The sequence below is a fragment of the Nannospalax galili genome, unplaced genomic scaffold (genome assembly GCF_000622305.1).
Source record: "Nannospalax galili isolate Female #2095 unplaced genomic scaffold, S.galili_v1.0 scaffold102, whole genome shotgun sequence".
Taxonomy (NCBI): domain Eukaryota; kingdom Metazoa; phylum Chordata; class Mammalia; order Rodentia; family Spalacidae; genus Nannospalax; species Nannospalax galili.
This window is the reverse complement of record NW_008351958.1, coordinates 4,780,117-4,791,271: the sequence shown is the minus strand read 5'-3', so window position 1 is coordinate 4,791,271 and position 11,155 is coordinate 4,780,117. Positions and strand designations below refer to the sequence as shown.

General features: G+C 41.6%; 1 protein-coding gene across 6 annotated transcripts in view; it reads left to right on the top strand.

The window, feature by feature from the left end:
* The window catches only part of Jph1 (junctophilin 1), a 93,716-nt gene that overhangs the window by 5,785 nt on the left and 76,776 nt on the right, over positions 1 to 11,155 (top strand). For all 6 annotated transcript variants that reach the window (XM_008848902.1, XM_008848904.1, XM_008848903.3 and 3 more), the window contains exon 2: positions 490 to 1,246. In XM_008848902.1, the coding sequence (XP_008847124.1) occupies positions 490 to 1,246 (757 nt within the window). The remainder of the gene's footprint in view (positions 1 to 489; positions 1,247 to 11,155) is intronic.

Genomic DNA, 11,155 nt, shown 5'->3' with positions numbered 1-11,155 from the left:
TAGAAAAAAAAAAAAAAAAGACACGAATTCATTTTGCCTGCTGTGGCACTGCCTAAGAAATTTTTGATTCATTAATTTCAGGAGGGAAAAGATGTTTCCTAATGATCACTCTTTCTGTATTAGAAAAAAAGTAATAGAGCATTTGTCTGGGATGTGTAAGGGCCTAGGTTCAATCCCCACACAAACATGAAGCAGCACACATGAAACAGTGGTTCTCATACATGGGTATCACCCATGTAAACCTTTATATAAAAAGCAAAAGTTGTCAGACTATTGGAAAACTATACATTAAACCCATAAGGCCCACATCTCCAGTTAGAGACCCACAAATGGCTGAAAAGTATTGCGAGGGTTCTCTGGGGTGGTGTGTGGAATTTGGCCCTCGCCCTTCCTGCTGGGGCACTGTTCTCTCAGTATGCAGATACTTGCAGACAGTCGTGACCCCTCTATCCATCAGCTCACACTCTGCTTCTCCACAATCTCTTGAAGGTACCTACCAGGGCCAGTGGGCTGGAGGAATGCGGCATGGCTACGGAGTGCGCCAGAGTGTGCCCTATGGCATGGCCACGGTGATCCGTTCCCCACTACGCACCTCTCTGGCATCCCTGCGCAGCGAGCAGAGCAACGGCAGCGTACTGCACGATGTTGCAGCGGCTGCAGACAGCCCGGCAGGCACCCGCGGAGGCTTCGTGCTCAACTTCCACGCAGACGCAGAACTGGGCAAGAAGAAGGGTGGCCTCTTCCGACGGGGCTCCCTCCTGGGCAGCATGAAACTCCGCAAGTCCGAATCCAAGTCTTCTATCTCCAGTAAGCGCAGTTCGGTCCGCAGCGACGCAGCCATGAGCAGAATCAGTTCCAGTGATGCCAACTCCACCATCAGCTTCGGCGACGTGGACTGTGATTTTTGTCCCGTGGAAGACCACGTGGATGCCACCACTACAGAAACCTACATGGGCGAGTGGAAGAGTGACAAGCGCAATGGCTTCGGCATCAGTGAGCGCTCAAATGGCATGAAATATGAAGGCGAGTGGGCCAATAATAAGAGGCATGGGTACGGCTGCACCGTGTTCCCCGACGGCTCCAAGGAAGAGGGAAAATACAAAAATAATATCCTGGTCCGTGGAATAAGGAAGCAGCTTATACCAATAAGAAATACAAAAACTAGGGAGAAGGTAGACAGAGCAATTGAAGGCGCACAAAGGGCGGCCGCCATGGCCAGAACCAAAGTGGAAATAGCAAATTCAAGGTATGTAAATGCAGGGTGGGTGCTTTGGCCTAGATGGGGATGGATGTTATTCAAAAGGAATCTTTTGTCAGTCTGCTGATGACAGGAATATTGAGGAATAGGTTTCTAGTAAACTTAAACCCCACCTCCCAAAATTCAAAGATTGAAAATGACTGAGAGTGAGAAACTTAATATTTCCACAAAAGATTGAAGGCCCATAGAGCCTTTCTGGCCCCTCCTAAATCCAGAAAGCCAGCACTTTTCAAAGGACCTCTGAGATGCTGCCATTGTTTTGTGTGCCAAAAAGAAAATCTCCACATGGAAACATACCAATAGTATAAATTATATACCTTTATTCTGATATTTAAGTTAGACACATGCACAACTTCCCCAATAAAATTAATTAACTTAACTTCAGAATTCAAGTCCTGTTCATTAAAGCCTTCTAGGTGAAATTGGTTTTGAGATCTAGATGAGTCACATGTAGAGAGTGACATGACCAAATCTAGCATGCATCGTTGAAAAGTCAGCTCCTCCCCATGGAAGACCACGACTGTTTAAGAATCGCCCCGGTCTATGCAGGGAAGATTAGATCACTGGTATATTAAAAGGAAGGGGGTGGAGGGAGCCTGACGTTGGACAGATGGGATTCTCACTGTGCCAAGGTTGGGAGAAAGTAGAACACAAAAGGAGGACTGTGATTAGCAGGAGAAAGCAAGTGGAATAGATTGACACAAGGGGGTTTTCAAGGGCACAGGAGGGCTTCGCGCTTGAGGTTTTAGATTAGCTGGGCTCAGGGATCCAGGATAAGGAATGGAGGCAGCCATTAGGAATAGAATTTGATTAAAGATGTCATGGGTTATACAGAAAGGAAAAGGGGTAGTTTTGCATGGAAGCTTTTGCTTTTAAGGTTATTTAGGTGGATACTAACTGGCCGTAGTTTCTTGTGACTTGAGACATAAATTTGGCACAGAATACTTCAAACCTTGGTCCTGCTACAGTAATACTCTACCAGTATAGCAGACCTTCCTTTGAACCCACAAAATATTAACATACCTTCAGGTTTTTATTCTTAGTATTGAATCAGGGAGCAAACCCCCCGCCCCCATTTTTGCTTGAACCATAGGAAATTTTAAATATTTGCACTTTTAATGCACAAAAAAGAAGTAGCTTCATAAGAGTTCAATTTATTACTTCCAGAATTCTAGATTTTTGTTGTTTTTAATGACCCTATTGTAGGACTACTTTTGTGTCCTAAACACTATATTGGAAGTGGGAAAAGTCAGGGGATTTTTGCATTATTTTGGCCCTTGAGGTTTTCCTTTTTATCTCATACAAATCCTATTCTAAAGTAATCAGCACAAGCTCATAAAGGGTCTCTCCTGCCTTCTCCTTAGAGCATCTTCTGTTCTGGCTCACGATTTCTCTGCTCATTAAGTGTCCAGTAACTTTGCGTTTCAGGATGCTTGTTCCATAGGCTACCTGGTTTGCTTTGTCTTGCTGGCCCTCTTGGCTTTCAGCTCCTTTTTAAATCTAACACTGTACCTTTTGCTTGCTAAGCCTAGCCTCTAATTTTTAAATGCACTCCTGGAATCTTCCATTTCATCTTCTCCTTACAGCGTACTGACACACCATAGGCAAGTTCAGTTTTAGTGGATGGAAAATAAACCTGTGCAGGACACTAGCTAATGATTTACTCTGTTTGCTTTCATGATTAGTTTAAATTAGAGGAAACTACCTAACTGAAGGGGGACCACTGGTGGTGCAGAGACCATCTTTGATTACCCTAGCATCATAAAACTCTTTCCAAAGTCAGAACCACATTCCACCTGTTGAAAGACATCTGGGGAAAATAGCATGTAGTTTGGGAACATTGTATTAATATGTTTTTAATCAGGACATCTTTAGCCCAAGACCTTATTGTTTCAAACAGCTGAGATTTCACTTTGCAACTTAAAAATACTCAGCTCATTATACTATAACTGCAGTAAACCAGTGATAGAAGGACAAGTACTACCTGATGCCACTTAGATGAGACACCAAAAGCAGTCAAAGTCATAAAAGCAAAGAGCAAAACGGCAGCTGTGAAGGGACAGAAGGGTGAATGGGAATCACTGTGGATACAAAGTTTCAGAAGTCAGAGAAGACTTGGTTCTGGACATGTGTGAACAGCCTGTTTGCAGTTAACAATATTGGTCTGTGCATTTGAAAGTTTTTAAGAGGGTAGGCTCCATGTTAAGTGGGGTTTTTAACCACAACAAAAATAGTATTCAAATGATACAACAGACAAAACAATTAAAAATAAAAACATTTAACTAGCCTTTTATACTTTCATTTTTAATGCCCTTTCTTGTTACAATGAATACTTCAATAGAGAGTGTGCACTTTATTTTTGGAAAAAAATGGCACTGTTGTTGTTTTGTTTTGTTTTTTGTGTTTTTTAGCCTTTTTGTTTTAAGGGAAGGGTGTTTTTGTTGTTTTGTTTTGTTTTGTTTTTTTAAGAGTTTAGAGCTTGCTTCCTAGATAGAAGGACTTCTAACTATGTTGTTTTCATAAACTGAGGCTCTTTTTAATTATTATTTTTATTGAATTTTTGTGAATTTCAAACAATGTATTTTGGTCATATTTAGAACATATTAGACCCTCCCTGGACACCTCTTGTAGCCCCCACCAGATTTCATGTACCAGATTTCATATATATTAAGGCCTACTGAGTCAAGTTTGTGTCCCCAAATGTCCTTCAGTGTGTGTCCATCCACTATAGCCTGGTAATCTGTCTAGCATCACTCCCTTAAAGAAAAGTGACTCTCCATCTCCCAGCAGTTATCAGTTGCCAACAGCTCCTCAGCTAAGGTTGGGGCTTCTTACCCACTTCCTCAGTTCTATTTATGATTTTGTCTGGCTTGAACTTGTGTGGGTTGTGTGCATGCTATTACCATTGCTGTAAGTTCATATGAGTAACTTCCCAGGTTTTTGGAAAATTGTTTCCTTGTGGTCATTTACCACCTCTGCTCTCACAATCTAAACTGAGGCTCTTTTATAATGATAGAGTATCTGCAGTTTTTCCTGGCCCTCCATAGCTGCTAATAGTAATTAACTAATAATTTTGTGTGTGCAAATGGAGCCCAAAGACTCACTTATACTGGATAAGCAGTCTACCAATGAGCTAAACTCCCAGCCGAATATTTTTGTCTTTAAAAATATGTCATCCATGCCAGGTGTAGTGGTGCATACTTTTAATCTCAGCACTCAGAAGGCAGAGGCAGAGAGAGGTGGATCTTTGTGACTTTGAGGTCAGGCTGGTGTACACAGCAAGTTCCAGAACAGCCAGGGGCTGCATAGTTGAGACCCTGTCTCAAAACAACGAAGACGGAAAAAAAAAAACAACAACAAAAAAAACAAGTTATGTGTAGACTGGCCTAATAATGGCAGAATTAGAACTGGAAACTAGGACAGCAGCACCACTGATAACAATAGTGGAAGATGGTTGGTTGATAGTTACCAGCCATTCAGTTTGTCCACCCAGATTAGTTGATCACTATTATTATTTCTTATGTGTTAGAGACTTCAGGTTGTTTCATGTATTCTGGGGAAATGGATCCATGTTTGTACCTTCACCTTATTTTATCTTAAGCAGAACCTCAAGTTGGCTCTAAAAGACAGTAATTAAATCCTTCAACAGTGTCTCCTAGGTAAATCAGGGGACACAGAACAAACCGTCTTTGACACAAAATTTAAGAAAACACAATGGCTCTATAGACTTTGGCCTAGCCTCCCTAAAGACAATGGACAGTGGAAGAATGTGTGTGTGTTGTGTGTGTGTGTGTGTGTGTGTGTGTGTGTGTGTGTGTGTCTGTCTGTCTGTGTGTCTGTCTGTCTGTACAAAACCAGAGAGAGTGTGGTCTCACAGTGGGCAAACGCACTAGACACAGTGTGTGTCTGTCTGTCTGTCTGTCTGTCTGTCTGTTCAAAACCAGAGCCAGTGTGATGGCTCAGTGGGTAAAGGCACTGGCCACTAAGCCTGATGCCTTGAGTTTGATCCCCAGATCCACACGGAAGAAAGAGACACCCAACTCCTGCAAGTTGTCCTCTGATTTTTCAAATACCTCCATATGCATGCGCGCATGTGCTCACACGCATACAAACACATACACACGCACACACACACACATACAACGTAATTTTTTTTTTTTAATTAAAGGTCAAAACCATAAGGAATGCTGGTAATTTGCTGACTTCTAGAATTTTTCCTGGATTTCTGTTCTGATCCAGTATAGTTATAAGATGTAACAATTTTTCATCCCTTGTCTTGATTGGGGGTAAAATTTATCACCAGTGACTGACACAGGTCTCAGCTTGATTGTTTAAAAAATGTTAAATAGGCTGAGCATAGTAGTGCCAGGATGGAGTAAACAGTGACAAAATGAGAAATAGGATTGAATGATAGGGGTGTCTGAAGGAACTTCTGGAGGGAAGAGCTAAGAGGATGGTCACTGAACAATCCATGGAGCAGTAGCAGGTCACTTATAAGGATAACAGGTAATCTTGTGTAGAGCCTCTGTCTCCACCTCTGAATGTGAGGTGAGTGGACCTGGTAAGATCTCATGGCCCCTCAGACCTGCAGTTGGGATGAGATGTTCAAGGAAGCTACTGCTCCTTGAAAAAGATACTGTCAGGAAGAATTTTAAGAGAAGGCATTTGGTTGAGAGAGTAAATGAGAAGTGACCCTTAGGGATCCACACTTCCTAGCAAAGAGTAGATCATTCAGGAAGGAGTATAGTCAAAAGAGTTTTGTGTGAGCTGAGCCTCAGAGGGATCAGTCACAGTGGAGGAGTGAAGATGCATTGTGAGAGGGACTGGAGAGAGCTGGCCTAAAGCAACTGAGGACCACAGTATGTGATGTCCTTATGTTTAAGTTGACCTGTGCTAGGGCATCCTAGCAGAGCCTCAAGAGATGAGAAGATGGCATGTTACAGAGGTCATAGGAATTTTATTCTGTACAACAGTTTGGCCCTAGCCAGTGTCACTGAAGCCACTGGGGTTTATTGATACATGGCTGGCCAGACTCCTCATACTGCCCTGAGATGTCAGTGACCATGGGACAGGACAAGCAGTCATGAGGGACTTGTGCTGCTGCCACCAACCTCTCCCTGACCATGAGTGCCATTCCCATTGACAAGAGCAGCACCTGGACAGGTAATGTCGGAAGGAACACTCTTCTGCTCCCTGTCAGCCTCAATCATGTGACTGTCATCACAGGAATGGCTGTGAAGAGCCTGGAAGCAGAGAGAACGTGGAGAGCCTCAGGCTCAGTGACCTGGTGCACAGGTCAGCTTGCTGAATCTGTCTTCAGAACTTGAGGGTAGATTCCAAACTTGGCAGTTTTAGACTTTAATGTGAAAATCATACACATGATTTCCTGTAAGATTTTCAGACTGCTTCCCATACTTTTATGGTATCATTCTACTCTCCCCTAGAATAAGTTGGCCATGCAGCTTTCTTTCCATGGGGGAAAAAAGACTGCTCAGCAGTCTTGACCTGGCAGCCTGGCCCTGATTCCCTCTGGCCAACTTCTCAGTCCTCACTCAGATATCAGAATAAAGTCTCCTTAAGGAAGTTACCCAGACCCAGTTTCCTCCCACCCCACTTCCATCCTATTCAATATGGATTGAGAACCCACATTAGTCTTCATTGTCCTTGCATAGCAGGTATGTTCTAAGGACCTCTCACCCTGGACTGAGAGCAGCAGCCCTACCCTGAAGGCAGCGCTGGTCCCTTTGGTGTCCCCAGCAAGAGCTTAGATCAAGGGCTATTGATAAGTGCTCTGATAAATATTCGATTGATAGTGAATTAAATTCTCAACATTTCTGGTATGAATACCGCCAGGGCTTCTGGTTTGGTTTTATTTGGCATTTATAAGCTGTAGTTTGTAGGAAGGAAACAGTGCTAATAATTCATTGTGTTGATAGCGAAGTATAGAAAATGCAAAACTGAGTGTCATAGGTGTCCCTTTCCTCCATGAAGCCAACAGGGTTTCTAAGTATGGCTGAGGAAACCAAGCTGCAAGTTGGGCCCAGTTGTCTTTATTCTACATAGGAATTGAGCTGGTCCAGCGATAAGCAGAATGATTCCCTTACAGATTTGGAACCTTTGGGAATTCAATTTATACTGATTATAGTAACATTGGCTTGTTCTGTATATTTAACAGCACCAAGGTGTATAGTAAGCAAGAGGAAGAGAGTTGTCACCTAAAAGTCAAAATTTGCTGGACTTTTGGCTTTGTTTCTTTCTGAAAAATTTTCTTTTCTGCAACTTTTTCAAGATCATTTTCTTAAACTGAATCATATCTGAGCCTAACACATGAAACTAGCTAAGACAGATTGGTCAGTTCTTACAAAAATGTTTCACTTAATTCACACTTCACTTACTGGTAATAAAGATCCTTAGTCAACTGTGAGTGAGTGTGTGTTATGGTTCCAAAATAAACTGATTCCTACTGATTTTAGGGGGAAAACATTCTTTTCTAAGTTGTGAAAAAGCCAAGTCATTGGAATTTTCAAATTCTCAGATCTCTCTCTCTCTCTCTCTCTCTCTCTCTCTCTCTCTCTCTCATATATTTTTTGCAAATTTCATATAATGCATTTTGATTATATATAGATCCCCTTAACTACACATGTGTACCCTTTACTACCCCCACCCAATGTTGTGTACTCTCTCTCTCTATATATATATATTAAGATGTATAAAGTCAAATTTGTGTCCCTAAATGTCCTTCAGTGTGGGTTCATCCACTGGAGCCTGACCAACCTACCAAGAGTCTAGTCTCACCCTTAAATGGTACTGGCTCTCCCTTTCCCAGCAGCCACTCTTTTTCTTTTGAGAGTCAAAATTAGTAGTGTATATTCTATGGGATTTTTTTCTGCTATATTAGTGAGGGTTTTTTGTCACTTAATTTTCTGAGACAGCCTTGCTGCTCCGTTCCCCACACTGGCTTTAAAGTTGCAGTCCCCCATCCTAGGCTTCAGAGTGTTAGGGTGACAGGTCTGTGCCATCCCATTCAGCTTTGTGTCATATTTTCAATATAAGAGTTTTATTCTTTTAATTTCATGCAATACATTTTGTTCATGTCTTATTTTTAAGGACAACTTAATGTTGTTTTCTTCTTTTTTCTTTTTTCTTTTTTTTTAGCTTCAATTTGGGCTCTAGTTAATTCTCAGTTGTTAGCAGTGTTTTTTAGGTGTTTTCTTGTTTGTTTTTTGGTTTATTTGCATGAAGGTGAATTCTTTCTAATGCCTTAGAAGTTAATGAGGTAATTTAAAGCTACAGGAATTTCCCGCTAAGTGGAGCATGAATTATTTTCTTTGGCATAGTGGCTGTGTTCTTCACATTTTCATATCTGTACATACTCTACCAGGCTGAACCATGTGTGCAGATGCACATGTCAGCTTGCCCCATGGGGCTGAGGTTGTGGCTCAGTGGTAGAGTGCTTGCCTAACAGACACAAGACCATGGATTTTACCCCAACAGCACACATAAAGACCTCATTTCCAGCCTCATCTCTGTATGGAATTGCACTGTCAACAGGCAACTGCATTTTTTAAGAGGGAAGGAACATGAGCAAGAAAATGGAATATGTATTTCTGTCAGGCTATGCTGGGGTATTGAAGACAATAGAACAAGATTTTTATCTTCTTGTTATTTAGGTATGCTAGTATAGATCACCATCATTATGACTATTATATTTTTATTGTGCATTTTAAAAGATATATTCTCCTCTTTACCAAAGAATGCCCATTCCTGTGGGAGAAAGCAAGGAGCCTGCTCTGACTTCTTCCCACTTGTCCCCAGAGTTTTCAGTGAAAGACATACTTCTCCATACCAGGGCATCTCTGAGGATTCTCTGTATGTGGGAGTGCAGAGAGAACAGCTGGAACCAGAAAGATGACCTCCCAGGGACACTTCTGTCCTGCCCCCAAGCCAAGAGTGAGGCTTGGCTGCCCGAGGTGCTAGGAGGCGTAACTTGGAAACACAGAGAAACTCTGTGATAGCTCCTGTCCCTCAGCTCTGATATTACATCACTCACCTGCCATTTAATGAGCCATTACACACAACCTAAAAACACATTGTGTTTAGGAGAACCTATTAATACTCTCTTAGACTCCCCTGCTTCTAAGGATCCTTCTTTCAAAACCCCTTCCCCAGCCTCCCAAGTTCAGGCCCATTCAGAAACTCTGAGGTAGGCATGTGTTTTGATGATGAACAAGTAGGCTCAAACAAAAATTGAGTGAAAATCAACGTTAAGCTGTAATGAATGGTCACACAGTTACCCAGATTTTCAAGTTATTACAAACATGCTCTTTTATAATTTTATTTTTTGAGAATTTTATATATGAGTACTATTATTTATATCATTTCTATCTCTTCCTGTCCCCCTCCAACTCCTTCCATATCGCCCCCTACTCCCTCTCAATTTCTTATCTTCTTCTTTGATTATTATTGTTACATACACATGCATACTATATATATGTATGTGTATATACATGTGTACATGTATAGAAATGCACCTAGTCCATGTAGTGTTGCTCTTATTTTCATGTGTTTAGAGTTGACTACTTGGGACTGGATAGCCTATGAGGGGCCTCATCTCTGAAGAAAACTGATTCTCCCTCTCTCAGCAGTCATTGATTGCTTGTAGCTCTTCATCTAGAGGTGGCACCAGGTGAAACTTCCCCCATCCATATTGTCACATCAATTGGTATTGTCATTATGCAGGTCTTGTTTAGGCAACTGTGTTGTTGAGATTTCATGGATATAGCTTCCCCATCATGTCTAGAAGACACAGTCTAGCAACAGGTGTCCTGGTCCTCTGGCTCCAATCTTTCTGATTCCTTTTCCATGATGTTCCCTGATCCTTAGGTGTAGGGGTACCCAACCCCAATTGATATATCTAAAATACAATCATGCTTTTTAAAACCTAAGAAGTCATTTAGGCATGGCTCTCACTTTGACTCAACAAGTAAGATGCTCTGCGTGGTGTGAATGAGGTTTAGAACAATATTTAATGCCACAGAGATTTATGTGGTGAGAACTGGCTTTGAAGACAGGGGGAAAAACCTGAAAATCCATAGTCATTAGCTAAGTTTGAGGTCACATGTTGACCTTGTTTCAACTAGCAATTGGAGTTTACTGGTAGTACAAATTTCAGCAGATTGCATCTCATTTAGCTATTAAATAGAACACATTACTGATCATCTAAACATGAAGAATTAAAGCAGCAGTTTAAGTATAACCTCATGTGTAATGAAAACCACATAACTATTATGTTCTCTGCCCCCCCCCCATGTGATGGCATTCACAGTTCTATTCAGTATACTTTATGGGTGCCGCTTTGACCTGGAGATGCTCTGTCTTTGGAAGTGGCAGAGTCCCCAGTGCAAGTGAGTATAGCAGCAGCAGCTGCCAACAGCCCAGGCTCCCCGCTCACAACTTTCCATTATGGATTAAGCTGACTCTGCCAATCTCTCTTTACTCAAGACACCAAGCTGGACGCTTGCAAGACTAGCGCCTTGCAAATCTTTGAGATGCTTTTCTTATTATAGATGAAATATGAACATTGTGTTTAGGAACAGGATCCAGCAAATGCCAAAGGTATTTATGTAAGTCATTCAGCTTTGGTGCAAAGGCCTCCTGAGAATAAAACCCAATCGGTCTTTCAGAATTTTGACCTTCTGTTTTAGTTGGTGTTTCATATTTGTTTGTATAATATGCTAAATTCAAACTAAGCTGCTTTCTGAGAAATTTAATTAATAATCAAGATTGCCTTCAAAATAGTACAACACTTTGAAGCCAATCTTCTTAGGAGGTCCTTGTGGGTCAGAAGAAACTCATTAAAGCCAACTAAAATACATTTATTCACTTTCTAGCACTTTT